This window comes from Microcaecilia unicolor, chromosome 6, assembly GCF_901765095.1.
Source record: "Microcaecilia unicolor chromosome 6, aMicUni1.1, whole genome shotgun sequence".
NCBI lineage: Eukaryota > Metazoa > Chordata > Amphibia > Gymnophiona > Siphonopidae > Microcaecilia > Microcaecilia unicolor.
Genome location: NC_044036.1, coordinates 197,060,256 through 197,078,749, shown reverse-complemented (window position 1 = coordinate 197,078,749; position 18,494 = coordinate 197,060,256). Strand labels below are relative to the sequence as shown.

Genomic DNA, 18,494 nt, shown 5'->3' with positions numbered 1-18,494 from the left:
CTTACCTCGTTTACCGGAGCCGGCTTGCCCTGCAGAACAACCGGCTCGCAAGATGTTAAAAAAAATTTAACAACCGGCTCCAGTACACCACAGTCTAGGTGTGTATTCCAGATATCAACTTGTTCTGCCACTGTTGTCTTTTCATCTATATGCGGATAGTTCAAGGCCTCTAGGAAATTCTCAGCGGTCAGCTTTTTTTTGTCTCTGATCTCCTTCCAAACTCTGGGAATATGCTGAATATGCACAGTTAACGCCTACCGCTAAACCATCTATATTGCATGACTTATCCAGTTAGGCATGGGTATTCAGCACCAGACTGGATAAGATTAGCAGTTAAATCGGATCGCATAAATAGTACTATCTTTAACCACTATAATGTAACTGGTCAGCCACTAAATATCAGCTTAACCGGGTAAGGGTTTAAAGGCCAAAAAAAACCTGGATATTCAATGCCAGTCGCCGGAAACAATGCCAATATCTGGGTTTAACACTGGCAGTAGGTAGTCAAAGCGCTGCCTGCCGCTGGCTGAATATCGGGCCCATAATGTTTTATTTTGAATTTATTAGCTGAAATATGTTAGCATTGGGAAACATGCATTGCAAATGGCTTTGTGTTGTATTCAGTATAAGAGGAAATACGCATTTCTGTTTTCATTTCTTCAGTGTTGCTGAACATGCCAAGTTTAATTTCTTGGGGTTCCCAGTTCAATTTTTGTCTTCATATTTCTATTTCTGATCACTGGTTCTGAATCTGGAGGTCCTTTTACTAAGCTGCGATAAGCGTTATCATGCGGTTACTGCAGCTTAAAATGGCTTACTATAGGACATACTCAGGTGCTCTGCGCTAAATTCCAAATCAGCTCACACTAAAAATATTTTACAGTTTTTGTTGGGGGAGGCATGTCAGGGAGTGGAGAGTGGGTGTTCCTGAGCTAATCAGTGCATTCACATTACCATGTTCTATCTTCATCAGCTTTGATAATTACCTTTGTATAGAGACTTGATCTTGCATCTTGTTTTTAAATATGGAAATGTGTTATTCCTAAATACTAAAATAAGGATTTTTCCAGATGTGACATGAAAGACCCAAAAACGAAGAAGGGATTTTTTTGTTGTTGCTTCAACCTGGAGTTATTCAATTAGGAGCCATGTTTTTTTGTTTTTGTTAAGTTCCCATGTAAATGTATTATAAAGTATAGATCCGTTAAATATGTATTTTTTCAGCCTGTAGAGCTAACAGTGTTTTTGGCTGTTTATAGGCCATCAGGTGCAAGTGTTATATTGCCTTTTGATAGGAATGTGTAATAGATTGCTTAGGAATGTACTGAGGATGTGCTATATTCAACTGCGGTCTTGTTCCTTGTTTGATTTTCATTTTCTTCTTGTAACTATTTGGGTACTGTCTCCCCCCTTTTCACTGTGGATTTGAGTGCACGATTTAATATTTTTTCATTTTTGAAAGAGGCTTATTTTCTAATATGTTCCTTATCGTTTTATCTTTTCTGTACATTTTAATGCTTGATTGATTGATTATATTGTTATAATTTAAAAAAAAAAAAAAAAAAGACATTTCTAACATGGCCAGCAAAAAGGGCTTTTTTCTATATCTTGAATAAATGGCTGTCCAATAATGTTAATATTATTATGTGGCCATTTAAAAAAAATGTAATGCGGGAGTACTTACCACCTGCTGTTCGGGAGGTGCTACGGGCTTGCTGTGTTATGGACATGCTAACCAGTTAGCACAATGGTAATTTCAGCGCACTAACCTTCCTATTTACCTAAGCTATGCTAGCAGCTGCCATGCACTAATGCCAACACAGCCCATTCACTTTGAATGGGCTGTGTCAGCATTGCTGCTCAGCTTAGGAGGTGTAGCTGTTTAGCACATCCACACTCTTTTTCTGCCGCTGTCATACCCTCCCCCCAAAATACAAAAAAATAAATACAGCATGCTTAGTGCATGCAGATGGCAAAACTAATGTAGAATGCTTTAGCACGTGCTGTGTTGGTGTTGTCATTTTTGCTGTAACACAGCTTAGTAAAAGGAGTAGCCTAATGGTTAGTGCAGTGACCTGAGAACCAGGGGAACTGGGTTTGATTCCCACGGCAGCTCCTTGTGACTCTGGGCAGCTCACTTAACCCTCCATTGCCCCCAGTACAAAATAAGTACCTGTATATAATATGTAAACCACTTTGATTGTAAGCGCAGAAAAGCAGTGTATCAAGTCCCTTTCCATGTCATTTGAAATGTTTTACAACAAAACAACAATAAAGTAGGAAAAAAAGAACAAGAAAAGGCCAGAAAAGGGAGTAACATAACACTAACATTCAATAGTGAGGGAAAAAGAATTTCTTCAAACACTTCCTAAAGGAGAACAGAGGACCCAGTTCTCTCAGTTTGGAAGCATACCTAATGATGAAGTGTCACAGTCTGTTTCTGTGCTGAAAACATTATTAGATAATCCAGAAGCCACATTATTGGCTGGTAATATTGCCAGCATGAAAAGGACACAGAATAAGTTTCTCAACCAGGCAGAAATAAATCAGTACACCCATGAACACTGACCTGGAAGTTGATATAATGCCTTTCATGACTGCACAAGCAAAGCAATTCTGGAGTGTGCAGCATATAGGAACATGTTTGATAAAGTCATTTGCAAGTCATGGCAAAAGTTACATATACGAGTTCACAAATCACATTCAGTGCACTTTCTGTATTGTTGTAGTTGCTGGTGGCACTAGTAATAGAGGAATTCCAGAGGAAGATGAAACCTAGGGGAGCAGAACACAGAGACCTTGCAGCAGCAGAAGCTTCTCAGTACCCTATGATCCTGGAAGTCGGCTGTGGATCAGGAGCCATATCCCTGAGTTTACTAAAGAAATTTCCAAAGGTAAATGTATGTATTTGTTTATTAGGATTTATTTGCTGCCTTTTTGAAGAAATTAATTCAAGGCGGCGCACAGCAAGAATAAGCTGTACATAGACAATTGCAGCAGTAAGAATATTCAATAGTAAACATTATGGCATTGTATGCTACTTACAGTGTCAACACAATACACATTAATTTATCTTAATAGATGCATAGGGTGTAAGCGAAGGTGGAACATATAGACATTATTATTGCAACATGCGATAGATAGAAAACTCAAGGAAAAAGTGCATGAAATGATCTCAGCTAGAGTAGGAGTTGATAAGTATCTGTTACATCCCCTGGCATCTAACAACAGGCCCTCAAAACCTGCCTTCTCCTTAGTCCATCTCCCTTCTTAAAAACGCAACCATTTAAGCTAAGCAGGAGAGACTTTTGCTGGGATTTGCTCTGAATCAGCTAGCTTAGATTTACTCGGGAACATAACCACAATGCTGAAGCTGTCGTACTGAGTAGTCTCCAGTGTAGAAAGATGGAAGTAAGAAAACATTCTCAAAGCTACAGAGCTCAGTCACTGCACCACAGACAACATAGAAGATGCTGGCAGACAAAGACCTATCCCATCCATTCTACCCATTAGTAGCTGCCTAGTTGATCTTGGTCTTTTGTCTTTCTCCTCTTACTACCAGGATCCCTTTGTTTATCCTATGTATGCTTGAATTCCATCACGCTTGTGGCTCCTATTCTCTCAGTGAAATAAATATGTTCTCAGATTTCTTTTGATTTTCTATCTGATTTCATATACTAATCTCTTGTACTTGAATGCTTTACTTTTATTGAAGTCTGTTAGATATATGAATGTTTGTTTCATATCCTCCCTTCATGTACCTTCTCTGGTATGCCCACTCTTGGAAAATTTCCATACCCTCTGCCAACAGGCACTCTTCCCCAGTGTCTCTTGTAAAGATACTGAAGAGTGCTGGACTTGCACTGATCCCTCTGGCACCTTTGTCCTGTTGCCAAAGGAAACTTTATTGACCACCACTTCCAAATCCTGTTGCTCAACCAGCTCCTTGTCTAGCAGTATAATTTTTCTTACAATTCCCAGACTGGCTAGCTTGCTTACCTTTCTTCTGTGTAGAAGAATGTGAATGTTGTACTAAAATTCAAATAGGCCACGTCAGGTGCCCCCCAGTGTTCATAAGTACATAAGTATTGCCATACTGAAACAGACCAAAGTTCTATCAAGCCCAGCATCCTGGTTCCAACAGTGGCCAATCCAGGTCACAAATACCTGGCAAGATCACAAAAAAGTACAAAACATTTTATACTGGATATCCCAGAAATAGTGGATTTTCCCCAAGTCCATTTTAATAATGGTCTATGGACTTTTCCTTTAGGAAGTTGTCCAAACTTTTTAAAACTCTGGTAAGCTAACTGCTTTTATCACATTCTCTGGCAACGAATTCCAGAGTTTAAATTACACACTGAGTGAAGAAACATTTTCTCCGATTCGTTTTAAATGTACTACTTTGTAGCTTCTTCGCATGCCCCCTAGTCCTAGTATTTTTGGAAAGTGTAAACAGATGCTTCATATCAACCTGTTCAACTCCACTCATCATTTTATAGACCTCTGTAGTTCCTCTACCTAGTCTGGTTACTTCATCGAAAAAAGTATATGTTATCTGACAAGATTTTCCCCTTGTTAAACCATGTTGCCTATTGTGCTGTAGTCAACTGGTTTCAAGATATTCCATTACCTTATCTACCAGCAGAGGGGAAGTTCTTCACTTTCCAAAACTTTATAGCCCAAAGTACATCATCCTTCTATACTTATACAGGCATATGGTTTTAACATACAGTCCCATACCTTCTGCGCTATGTAAGCCTGACCTTTCTTTCTAAGTCTTCTTTATCTCCCTTTCTTTCATTTTCTCCTTACTCTCATCTTTTTTCCTTTTCCTCTACTCTTATCACTGATCATTAGGGACATGAATTTTCATTTTGTTTAGTTTCGTTTTTACTTATGAAAACAAAATAACAAGTATTTTGTTATAATGTGGGCTGAAAGAAAATACTGTGAGCTAAAACGAAACAAACCTTTTCTTCTGTATACAAGCAGAATCCCTGGGTTATTGAGTGTTCCTTGCTGGGGCTTGAGTCCCTTAGCAGGGAGAGAGGGGGTACTGAGAGGGTGTGCTTCAGTTTTGTTCTGTTTTTATTGTTATGAGCAGAGCTTACTATGTAATGACCAATACTATGCTTATAGATCGTTATAGCCCCTATAAGGTTTCAATGCGGTGAACAATATAATTAATTAAGATCTCACAGGATTTTCAGATTCATGAAATACTCATAAAAAACTAAATTAAGCAGAAAACTCATAATAACAAAGAAATATAGCAGCTAAATTATGAGCAATCAAAAAGTAATGTTTTAATTTTTTTCCTGGATTTCCAGTAGCGCTGTTCAAGTTGTAGTAAAGGTGGAAACGAATTCCAAAGATTTAACACCTACAGATGAAAACATAGTCTTAGCCACCCTGACAAAACGCAGATTGTTACAAGAAGGCAGAAGAAGAATAAGCCTGTCAAGCAGGTGAGAGGACGTCCCAAATAAAGGAATGATTATAGCATTAGTCAGTAAAGCAGATGTCATACAAGAAGCCAGTGTAATTGAACAGCCTAACCATAAGGTACAAATAAAAAAAAACTTTTAATTGTATAATAACACCAGGCTATAATAAAAGTGTACATTTTGTCACACTCTGCATCGGCTCAACCGTGCTGTCCTCTGTTCAATCCAGGTGCACGACGCCACTCTGGATTTTCTATAGAACGTTTCACCAACTCTAAAATTATAGCAACTAATAAATGGGGAGTTTTTTCTTTCCCTTTTATTCTGAAACAGTCTTATTGCTTCCCACAGCTTAGTTCATACAGACTGCCAGTTTACAGTCTAGTCTTATCAAAGGGAGCTAAAAAAACAAACAAACAAACAAACAACCCTTCTGGCAGCAGAAAAGTCCTCAGTTCCCCCAGCTCTCCTCAAATTCAAAGCAGTCTTTTAAAGAAAGTTCATTCAATGTAATTGTCCTCTTTCGGACTCAAGCTTTCTGTACCCTCCCTTCAGTGAGTAGCTAAGGAAAGGAGACCTCCTCCACCCTTTAACATAACAGCAACTGAATCTTCTGGTATCCTCCCCATGGTCACATTTGAGTCCAGGGACTCACTTTTATTATATTCCAAACAAGTTCAGGTGCTCCCATTAAGCTTCTTCTCCACATATTGAATCAAATTAACCACTAAGGTTGCTAGCATTCCCATAGAATTCCCACTGTATCTTGGCTAGGGCAGAGGTGTCCATAGGCTCTAGTTAAGTCTGTCCCTCCACTCTTTGAACCTCTGAAATCCCTTCTGAGGGCAGCCATTCCTTCGAAACTCCCACTCCTCCACTCTCCTGCAGTTGATAATCGTTACCATCAGCTGGCCTGGAAAGATGCTACCTCTCAACCTTGGGAACCTGGGATTTGTAGTCAGTCTTATCACCATTAAAAGAGTCCTGTGGCCACTTCCCGTGATCTTGGGAATCGTAATGTGGATCCTCTTTAAAGGTGTCAGGTGATCTACCCTGGGGAAACTGGGAGTTGTAGTCCTTCAAATGTTCCTGAAGATATCTGCCCCTCCTACTCCTCCTCCCAGAGTCCCTTCCTCTAGGTCTATCCCGGGGAAGCTGGGAGCTGTAGTCCCCTACTTGTTCTGATGAATATCTGTCTTTCCGGAGCCTTGCCCCCATATCTTTCCCTCTAGCTCTACCTTGCCCATCACAATTTGTATCAATAATTGGTAGTATACACTACTATTTCATTTGCTTGTACAATTAGCTGTCAATGCCAATCTATAATAAGGGGAACTTCTGTATAAAGGGCTCCTTTTACAAAACTGCACTACCATTAGCAGCTTCTTTACATTTAGCACAGCTTTGAAAAAGGCACCTCCAACGTTCCAATGAAGCCTCAAGCCGGAAACTTGAGGCGCCAGAGATATCCGGTTTATCTGAAGGGGGATGTGTGCTGCAGCCTCCTCCCCTTCATTAATGCTGGCTGTTGTTAAAAACAGTGAAGGGGAACATGCAGGGACGCAGCTTCAGGCTGCCTTGCAGACAGGAAATGAGGGCGGGAACAGCTGAAACAAAAGGAAAAACAAAGCTTAAAGAACCCTGAAACTGCATCCGTCCGTCCCTACTCCCCTTCACTGTTTTTTACAACAGCCAGCACTAATGAAGGGGAGAGGCTGCAGCACACGTCCCCCTTCACATAGGAGCACAAAAGACAAACTTTTCTTTCTCCCAGTCTTTGCAGTTGGCAGCAGCTCACAGGTTCTAAATCTACCCACTTACGAGTCAACTGGGAAATATTACAGCTCAGCCTCTGCACGTACACAGCAGCAGCTTCAGTGCAACACTGAACTGGAGCACGGGCTGCAGCACACGTCCTGCTTGCACTGCGGGCCCACAGACACTGACAGTGGGTGCATGGCACCAGAGAGAGGGGGGGGAAGGGGGTCCAGGAATGAGAGGGGGCAGGGGCTCCAGGGATGACAGATTGGGGGAGGGGGTCCTGAGAACTGAGAGGGGGGTCCTCACACCAGTGACGTGGGGATGGAAGGGGGGTCCTGAGACCATAAAGGGCGGGAAGGGCATACAGGACAAAGGGAGCGGCAGCGACCTCGGGGGGGGGGGGGGGGGGGGGGGGGGGGAGCAGTGCCTACGACGACCTCGGGAGGGGGGGTTGAGGGGAGGAGCGCTGGCACCCTGGGGGGGGGTGGAGGGGTCAGCAGCGCCGCTTTGACGAAAACCTTGCTAGCGCCCGTTTCATTTGTGCCAGAAATGGGCCTTTTTTACTAGTTTTCAATAAAAATAAAGTAAAAATAAAACAAAGCCTGAATGAAATACTACTGCTTTTCATTTCTATAGCACTACTAAATGAATGCATTACTGTACACAAATAAGAGATAATCCCTGCTCAACAAAGCTTGTAATCTATCAAGACAGATATCACGATTGTGGTCATGACCCCTCGTTTGACTCACTTTATTTCTGCTGGTCAGCTCATGAGCTGGCTTCTATGTGCATTGTTGTGTTTGTCCTGGGTGTTCCAAGCCTCACTTTGGTGTTCAGTGTGTAGGGTTTCCACTTCCTATGTGTTTCAAGCCTCACTTCGGGTTCAATGTATTTTCTGCCTCTGTCCTGTTTATAAGGAAGTGGTGTACTTTCATTCAAGGCCTTTGCAATGCCAAAGGTCCCCAGGTTAGTCCGTGTGCAGTGTGCACTTCTGCCTTGTTCTAGTCTGTGTGCTCGTGGGCACTTCTGTTTAGATGTCTTGCCTTGTTCTTGTCTGGGTGCCTGTAGGCACTTCTGTGTCTTGTTTTCTTATTTTGGTGCCTGTGTTCACTTCTGCCTTTAGCCATTGTTCTGTTGTTTGTGTGGTCATTTTCGTGTTCTGCCTAGTCTGTCTTGCTTGTTCTAGTCCCCTCTGGCTTTAGCTCCAGTCCCCTTCCTGCTTGTCTCTACCTTGCAAGCCTTCAGCTTTGGTTCTGTCCCTGCTTGACTGTCTTTACCTGGTAGTCTTTAGCTCCAGTTCCCTTCCTGCTTATCTCTGCCTTGCAAACCTTCAGCTTTGGTTCCGTCCCTGCTTGTCTGTCTTTATCCTGGTAGTCTTTAGCTCCAGTCCCCTTCCTGCTTGTCTCTGCCCTGTTTGCTGCCAAGCTTGTTTGTAAATCCTGAATCTTGCTTGGGTATCCTGTATCCTGCCAAGCTTGTTCCAGTATCCTGAATTCAGTCAAGTCAAGCTTGTTCCTGAATCCAGTTCCAGTCCAGTCAAGCCAGCTAGTTCCTGCATCCAGGTCCAGCCAAGCTTGTTCCAGTATCCAGTTCCAGTCCAGCCAAGCCAAGTCCGTTCCAGCATTTGGTTTCAGTCCAGTCAAGCCAAGCTTGTTCCAATATCCGGTTCCAGTCCAGCCAAGCCAAGTCCGTTCCAGCATTTGGTTCCAGTTCAGTCAAGCCAAGCTTGTTCCAGTATCTGACTCTAGCCAAGCCAAGTGCATGCTGAATCCAGCCCAGTCTTGCTTGGGGGGTTTTGCCTCGTAACAAACAAACAAACAAACTTATGGTAATGATTAAAACAACATGGCTATTAAATAGGTAAATAAGGGGTTAAGATTTATAAGCAACCTTAAAAAGGTGGGCTTTTAACCTGGATTTGAATTTGCCCAGAGGTGGAGTATGATGTACTGGCTCAGGAAGTCTATTCCAGGCATACGCCACAGCAAGATGGAAGGAATAAAGTAGAATTAGCAGTGGAGAAGAACAAGAATGACTTACCTGGTGAATGGAGCTCCTGAGGACGGATTTAGAGAGAGAGAGAAGAGAGATACTCCGTTCACTAGGCAAATCTCTCCTAATTGCACCCTTCTCCTCCATCGCTAACTCCAGACTCCGTTCCTTTTGTCTCGTCGCACCTGGGCTTCCTGAGCTGTTACGTCTAGCTCCATCCCTGGCTGCCTTCAAATCCGGGCTAAAGGCCTACCTGTTTGATGCTGCTTTTGACTCCTAACTCGTCACTTGCTCGTAACCTTTATCTTGTCTTCCTCTCTTCAATAGTCCCTTTCCCTATGTGTCCTTCTGTCTGTCCTACCCTTATCCTTATTGGTCCTGTCTGTCTGTCCTGATTTAGATTGTAAGCTCTTTTGAGCAGGGACTGTCTTTTCTTCATGTTCAATTGTGAAGCACTGCGTACGACTGGTAGCGCTATAGAAATGATTTATAGTAGATTTATAGTAGAATGCACTTGTAAGAGAAGATTGAATTGTATGCGAAAACAGAGAGCCAATGAAGCAACTTGTTATATGAGTGTAGTGACACTGGCTGAAGATAAGTCATGCAGCAGAATTTTGAGTAGACTGGTGGCGAGAGAGATGGTTCAGTGGGTGGCCTGTCAGGTGATGAGAGTGCGGGTAGGGTTTTGGTAGTGTGCTCAGAAAGGAAGGGATGAATTTTGGTGATGAAAAAAGAAACAAAAAACATATGAGACAACTAAAGTTTTCCTTTCCATACCCCTATTGATTACTGGCCATTAATACAGATTTCTTTGGCAATTTCAGGTTTGCAAATGAGAGACCGAAACTCTTATCTCGCGTAGAGGAGTAGCCTAGTGGTTAGTGCAGTGGACTTTGATCCTGGGAAACTGAGTTTGATTCCCACTGCAGCTCCTTGTGACTCTGGGCAAGTCACTTAACCCTCCATTGCCCTTGGTACAAAATAAGTACCTGAATATATGTAAACCACTTTGAATGTAGTTGCAAAAACCTCAGAAAGGCGGTATATCAAGTCCCATTTCCCATCCCCTTGACTGAGTCCAGCATTACCCCACAGAGGCTACAATATACACACATATGGCTTCTTTTGAGTTAGCCTAAATATGTTTGATTTTTGCCATCTGGACGCTGGGGAATTTTCATTCAGATTGTGGAGACTTACTTAGGAAATGGGACTTGATATACTGCCTTTTTGTGGTTTTTGCAACTACATTCAAATCAGTTTACATAGTATATACAGGTACTTATTTGTACCTGGGGCAATGGAGGGTTAAGTGACTTGCCCAGAGTCATAAGGAACTGCAGTGGGAATGGAACCCAGTTCCAAAAGGATCAAAGTCTGTTGAACTAACCACTAGGCTACTCCTCCATAAGCAATATTCCATGTAGAATCTCAAATAGGTAAAGGGAAATGGGACTTGATATACTGCCTTTCTGTGTTTTTAGCAACTACATTCAAAGCAGTTTACATAGTATATACAGGTACTTATTTGCACCTATGGCAATGGAGGGATAGGTGACTTGCCCAGAATCACAAGAAGCTGCAGTGGAAATTGAATCCTGGATCAAAATCTACTGCACTAACCACTAGGCTACTCCTCCATTCCTCCACTTAGCTTAGTTTTTTGCAGAAATTCTCTTGAATTCCTTTCTCTTAAGACAGTTTTTCTCATTCCTCATGGCTTAAGGAACTTGTAAACAGGCATAAGGGATGGACAAAAGTCCTGAAATCCTGATTACTATTGGCACTAAAGAAGTGATACTTAAAATCTCTCTAAAAGTTACCCAGAATTTTTAAAACCCAAGTTACCCAGATAAGTCCTTTAGACTAGTGACCCCAATAATTTTAAAGCAATATATCTGTGTGTAAAATTTAGCCTATACAAAATATTCAGAATTTTGTTGGGGATGTCTTACAATGCTTTTTATTTTTTTTTCTCTGAGAAATCTTTAAATTAAGCCATTAGTCTTTCAAAGTGTCTGTTATTTTTCTTGGTGGACAGATACCTGGATAAAATACACAAAATATGAAACTTCCCTCCGTAATGAAAATTACAATAACAAGTATAACAAATAAACTGTAAAGAAAATAGAAAAATGCAATCAGCTATAAAAAGCAGTAAAGCCTGAGAATTAGAGCCCATGGCACTGAGTTGTGCCTGTATTTCTGCAGTGTAGTGTGCCTAGGTCAAGAAAAAACAGTTGGTAAGGCTGGTCCTACTCAACAGTGCTGTCTCCCCTGATTTGCTGCTGTTTTTATTTCAGAGTCACATTGTGGCTGTGGACAAAGAAGAAGCTGCTGTGAGTCTGACCAGGGACAACGCCATAAGGTAAAAGCATTGTGTGTGCATACTGATGCTTCTCATGGCCTGGCTCATGTCCTTCGATCATGGGTCTAGCACCAACATTCCAGAGTGTCTTACCCATGGTGCATCTCGGTGTGTTCCTGGCAACTTTGTGTCTCAACCTCTGGTATACTGCACTGACACCTCTGCATCCTTCAGTGTTTCACCTTCTGATTACCTGCCCCCTAGTCTGCTGCTCTGTTAACCCCTTCTCCTGAAAAGTGAAGATACTTACCTGTAGCAGGTATTCTCCGAGGACAGCAGGCTGATTATTCTCACACGTGAGTCAATGTCTGCATCAGCCCAGGAATTGGCATAGCAGGAGGCCTCGAGACAGGTGGAGACCCACTCGACACCTCACTACTCCCAGCGTGAGTTCGTCTCTCAGGAGCCATTACCCCTGCTCCTGATATCAGTGCTTCCCTCAATGTCGACTCCGCCAACCTCGGTACCGAAGTCGATGCTGACGTCGAAGGACCGAACCGAGCCCCAAAAAGTTTTTTGCGTTGGGTTTCTCGAGCTACTTGGGTCCACTTCTTCATACGAAGACACAGAGCACAAGCAGTTGGCCTTTGGTCGGGCCCAAGGTACTGGATACACTAGGAATGGGTATCGGTACCTGAGATGGTCCGGTCGCACCAAGTACAACGTTTGAAGCCACTGGATGTCTCGATGACATGGAAGGAAAAACGGCTCCGGTGAAATCAAAAGACTTGATTGTGCCAATAAAAAGGGGCACAAAAAGAAGGAGAAAACCCGACCGTGTCGAAAAAGAAAGGAAACTTAAAAATGGACAAAAAAAGTCTAAGGAGTTAAGAAAAGGGTTGCAAAGCTTTTTTTAAAAGAAAATAAAGAAATAACACGCAAAAAATCGCTCTTCAGAAAACTCCCAGGCCAGAAAGCGGAGCACAGGAGGATCCTGCTGCACCTCATCACAGAAAAAAACAACAACTGAGGTACGTGCTCGCACAGCGGGTGGGAAGTCAATCTGCGGTGTGCGCTGCATGCATACCAGAAGACTCTAGCAAAGTTTGTTCTTTGCTATGGCAAAATGCTGATTCTCAGGCCAACGCAAATTTCGACCCACTTGTGGGCATAATGCAACCCTCTTGTCCTCAGACAATCTCTAATACCCAGACATTTCACATACAGTGGTGGAAATAAGTATTTGATCCCTTGCTGATTTTGTAAGTTTGCCCACTGACAAAGACATGAGCAGCCCATAATTGAAGGGTAGGTTATTGGTAACAGTGAGAGATAGCACATCACAAATTAAATCCGGAAAATCACATTGTGGAAAGTATATGAATTTATTTGCATTCTGCAGAGGGAAATAAGTATTTGATCCCCCACCAACCAGTAAGAGATCTGGCCCCTACAGACCAGGTAGATGCTCCAAATCAACTCGTTACCTGCATGACAGACAGCTGTCGGCAATGGTCACCTGTATGAAAGACACCTGTCCACAGACTCAGTGAATCAGTCAGACTCTACCCTCTACAAAATGGCCAAGAGCAAGGAGCTGTCTAAGATCCCCAAAATATACAAAACATTTTATACTGCTTATCCCAAAAATAGTGGATTTTCCCCAAGTCCATTTAATAGTGATCTATGGACTTTTCCTTTAGGAAGCTGTTCAAACCTTTTTTAAACTCCGCTAAGCTATAACCGCCTTTACCACATTCTCTGGCAACGAATTCCAGAGTTTAATTACACGTTGAGTGAAGAAAAATGTTCTCCGATTCATTTTAAATTTACTACATTGTAGCTTCATCGCATGCCCCCTAGTCCTAGTATTTTTGGAAAACGTGAACAGACGCTTCACATCTACCCGTTCAACTCCACTCATTATTTTATAGACCTCTATCATATCTCCCCTCAGCCGCCTTTTCTCCAAGCTGAAGAGCCCTACCCGCTTTAGCCTTTCCTCATAGGGAAGTCGTCCCATCCCCTTTATCATTTTTGTCGCCCTTCTCTGCACCTTTTCTAATTCCACTATATCTTTTTTTGAGATGCGGCGACCAGAATTGAACTCAATATTCGAGGTGCGGTCACACCATGGAGCGATACAAAGGCATTACAACATCCTCATTTTTGTTTTCCATTCCTTTCCTAATAATACTTAACATTCTATTTGCTTTCTTAGCCGCAGCAGCACACTGAGCAGAAGGTTTCAACGTATCATCAACGACGACACCTAGATCCCTTCTTGGTCCATGACTCCTAACGTGGAACCTTGCATGACATAGCTATAATTTGGGTGCCTCTTTCCCACATGCATCACTTTGCACTTGCTCACATTAAATATCATCTGTCATTTAGACGCTCAGTCTCCCAGTCTTGTAAGGTCCGCTTGTAATTTTTCACAATTCTCCCGCGATTTAACGACTTTGAATAGCTTTGTGTCATCAGAAAATTTAATTACTTCACTAGTTACTCCCATCTCTAGGTCATTGATAAATATGTTAAAAAGCAGCGGTCCCAGCACAGAGCCCTGGGGAACCCCACTAACTAACCTTCTCCATTGAGAATACTGACCATTTAACCTCTGTTTTCTATCTTTTAACCAGTTTTTAATCCACAATAGAACACTATCTCCTATCCCATGACTCTCCAATTTTCTCTGGAGTCTTTCATGAGGTACTTTGTCAAACGCCTTCTGAAAATCCAGATACATAATATCAACCGGCTCCCCTTTATCCACATGTTTGTTCATCCCTTCAAAGAAATGTAGTAGATTGGTGAGGCAAGATTTCCCTTCACTAAATCCATGTTGACTTTGTCTCATTAATCCATGCTTTTGAATATGCTCTGTAATTTTGTTCTTAATAATAGTCTCTACCATTTTGCCCGGCACCAACGTCAGACCCGGTCTATAATTTCCCGGATCTCCTCTGGAACCATTTTTTAAAATTGGTGTTACATTGGCCACCCTCCAATCTTCCGGTACCACGCTCGATTTTAAGGATAAATTACATATTTCTAACAATAGCTTCGCAAGCTCATTTTTCAGTTCTATCAGTACTCTAGGATTGATACCATCCGGTCCAGGAGCTTTGCTACTCTTCAGTTTGTAGAACTGCCCCATTTCATCCTCCAGGTTTACAGAGAATTCATTAAGTTTCTCCGACTCGTCAGCTTCGAATACCATTTCCGGCCCCAGTATCCCACCCAAATCTTCCTCGGTGAAGACCAAAGCAAAGAATTCATTTAATCTCTCCGCTATGGCTTTGTCTTCCCTGATCGCCCCTTTTACTCCTCAGTCATCTAGCGGCCCAACTGATTCATTTTGCCAGCTTCCTGCTTTTAATATACCTAAAAAAAGTTTTACTATGTGTTTTTGCCTCCAGCGCAGTCTTTTTTTCGAAGTCCCTCTTAGCTTTCCTTATCAGCGCTTTACATTTGACTTGACATTCCTTATGCCATTTCTTATTATTTTCAGTCGGTTCCTTCGTCCATTTTCTGAAGGATTTTCTTTTAGCTCTAATAGCTTCCTTTACCTCACTTTTTAACCATGCCGGCTGTCATTTGATCTTCCGTTCTCCTTTTTTAATACGCGGAATATATTTGGCCTGTGCTTCCAGGATGTTGTTTTTGAACAGCATCCACACCTGATGTAAATTTTTGATCCTCGCAGTTGCTCCTCTAAGGTACATCAGAAGCAGAAAGCCTACGAGAGAATCCGTAGGACTGTGAGATCATGAAGGAGCAAAAGGGGCACTCAGGAAGGATGAGGCCATAGTGGACAGACTGAATGAATTCTTTGCTTCGGTCTTTACAGAAGAATATGTCTACCTGTCCTAGAATTTCAAGTGTACAGTGCTGCGTACGTCTAGTAGCACTATAGAAATGATAAGTAGTAGTAGAAATGTTTTTCAAGGGTGATGATGTGGAGGAACTGAAAGAAATCTCAGTAAACCTGGAAGACATACTGAACTAAATCAACAAATTAAAGAGTAGTAAATCACCTTTTCCAGATGGCTTGCATCCATGGGTACTGAAAGAACTCAAACATGAAATTGCTGATCTGCTGTTAGTAATCTGTAACCTGTCATTAAAATTGTAAGTGGCACCTGAAGATTGGAGGGTGGCCAATGTAATGTTGATTTTTGAAAAAGGTTCCATGGGTGATCTGGGAAATTACAGACCGGTAAGCCTGACATCGGTGCTGGATAAAATAGTGGAAACTATTTCTAAAGAATAAAATTATGGAGCACATAGATAAACATGGTTTAATGAGACAGAATTAGCATGGTTTCATCCAAGGGAAGTTTTGCCTTACCAATTTTCTTCAGTTCTTTGAAGATGAATAAACATGTGGATAAAGTTGAGCTGGTTGATGTAGTGTATTTAGATTTTCAGAAACCTTTTGACAGAGTTCCTCATGAGAGACTCCTGAGAAAATTTAAAAAGTCATGGGATAGGAGGCAGTGTTCTGTTGTAGATTAGGAATTGGTTATTGGACAGAAAACAGAGGGTATAGTTAAATGGCCATTTTTCTGAATGGAGGAGAGTGAGGTAGAGTGCCACAGGGAGTGTACTGAGACTGGAGCTATTTAACATATTAATAAATGATCTGGAAATTGGAACAGTAAGTGAGATGATTAAATTTACAGATGCCACAAAACTGTTCAAAGATGTTAAATCCTGAGCGGTGTAGAACGAGTAGAAGTAAATTGATTTTTTTACTCGTTCCAGTAGTACAAAGACTAGGGGACACTCAAGGAAGTTACATAGAAATACTTTTAAAACAAATAGGAGGAAATATTTTTTCACTCAACTAATAGTTAAGCTCTAGAACTCTTTGCCTGAGGATGTGGTAATAGCGGTTAGTGTAGCTGGGTTTAAAAAAGATTTGAACAGATTCCTGGAGGAAAAGTCCATAGTCTGCTATTGAGATAGACATGGGAAGCAACTGCTTGCTCTGGGATTTGTAGTATGAAGCATTGCCATGATTTGGGTTTCTGCCAGGTACTTGTGACCTGGCTTGGCCACTGTTTGGAAAACAGGATAGTGGGCAACATGGACCATTGGTCTGACTCAGTATGGCTACTATTATGTTCAGATGCAGATTGTGGAAAATTGTAGGAAGACCTTAGAAAACTGGAAGATTGGGCATCGAAATGGCAAATAACATTTAATGTGGACAAATGCAAAGTAATGCACATTGGGAAAAATAATCCGAACCATAGTTGCCTGATGCTAGGATCCTTCTTGGGGATCAGCACTCAAGAAAAGATCTAGGTTTCATTGTAGACAATATGCTGAAATAGTCTGCCCAGTGTACAGTGGCAGCCAAAAAAGCAAGCAGGATGTTAGGAGTTATTAGGAAATGAATTCAAAATAAGACCAAGAATATAATGCGAGTATTGCGTTCAATTCTGGTTGCCATATTTTAAAAAAGATGTAGTGGAATTAGAAAAGATTCAAAGAAGAGTGACCAAAATGATAAAGGGGATGGAACTCCTCTCTTATGGGGAAAGGCTAAAGAGGTTAGGTCTCTTCAGTTTGAAAAAGAGATGGATGAGGTGAGATATGATTGAGGTCTTCAAAATCCTGAGTGGTGTAGAACAAATAGAAGTGAATCTATTTTTTTACTCTTTCAAAAATTACAAAGACCAGGGGATACGCAATGAAATTACATGGAAAATCTTTTAAAATAAATAGGAGGAAATATTTTTTTTCACTCAACAAATAGTTAAGCTGTACCAACAGCGGTTAGCATACCTGGGTTTAAAAAAAGGTTTAGACAAGTTCCTGGAGGAAAAGTCCATAGTCTGCTATTGAGACAGACATGAGGAAGCCACTGCTTGCCCTGGAATTGGTAGCATCGAATGTTGCTACTCTTTGGGATTCTGCTAGGTACTTGTGACCTGTTTTGGGCACTGTTGGAAGCAGGATACTGGGCTGGATGAACCATTGGTCTGACCTAGTGTGGCTATTCTTATGTTCTTATTAAATGTGGCCCTATTTATGTGGTTATCTTAGCCACTTATGTGCTGAAAATCAGCATTTAACTAGCTAAGTGCCAATTCCGCCCTCGGTACATCCACAAAATAGCTAATTTCGGCTTGGGTGCTAGCCAGGTATTTTCTGCGGCACTATTCAGTTAAGTGCCACTGAAAATTCCCAGTTAGCCCTGGACTGGCAATTTAAACAACGAGGAGCCTCTCCTGGCCGTTTAAATCGTGATACCACTCTCTATTCATACTGCTCATTCAGGCTGAGCAGTATGAATGGAGAGTGGTGTCGCTGAGATTGAGACTAACTGAAGACTTCGCCTGAAGAAGCGGATGTAAAATGGGCTCCCATTGGGATAATCCGATAATAAGATAAGTCTCTTTCAGTCTCTCTGATGCTCATTAAGTGAATTATTACAAATGATTGATAAATATGTGGATGTTTGACGAGATCTACTAGACTTCTTCAGGAAATCATGAAATAAGGTGTTTTAAATTTTGTGACACAAAACTTTTTGATAAGGAATACAAAATGAAAATTAAAACTAAAAAAAGTTATATATCAGACATGGAGGTTTTTTGGGAACCTATGATCGAATGCATCTGAGCCAAGAACGCTTTATGCAGTTCTTATGAACAATGGATACCTGGGCTATGACATTCAAACCAAAACTCAATAAAGAAAAAAACACAATGCCTTATTCTTTCATCTCAACATTTTACAAACTACCCCACAGCCATACATACCCCGGAACACACTCTTCCAATCTCAGATAACCTTAAAATCCTCGGCATTATTATTGACCACTACCTAACGCTAAAGAACCAAGCCACCGCCATTACAAAGAAAATGTTCCACACAATGTGGAAACTCAAACGGGTAAACAGTTCTTCCCAAGGGAAACTTTTCGCAACATGATCATTTTCCCCAGCAGCCCTTGA

The 18,494-nt window shown here is 41.6% G+C and overlaps 1 protein-coding gene across 2 annotated transcripts in view; it reads left to right on the top strand.

The window, feature by feature from the left end:
* The window catches only part of HEMK1 (HemK methyltransferase family member 1), a 182,936-nt gene that overhangs the window by 90,119 nt on the left and 74,323 nt on the right, over positions 1 to 18,494 (top strand). For both annotated transcript variants that reach the window (XM_030207211.1, XM_030207212.1), the window contains exons 5-6: positions 2,730 to 2,894; positions 11,513 to 11,577. In XM_030207211.1, coding sequence (XP_030063071.1) covers positions 2,730 to 2,894; positions 11,513 to 11,577 — 230 coding nt within the window. The remainder of the gene's footprint in view (positions 1 to 2,729; positions 2,895 to 11,512; positions 11,578 to 18,494) is intronic.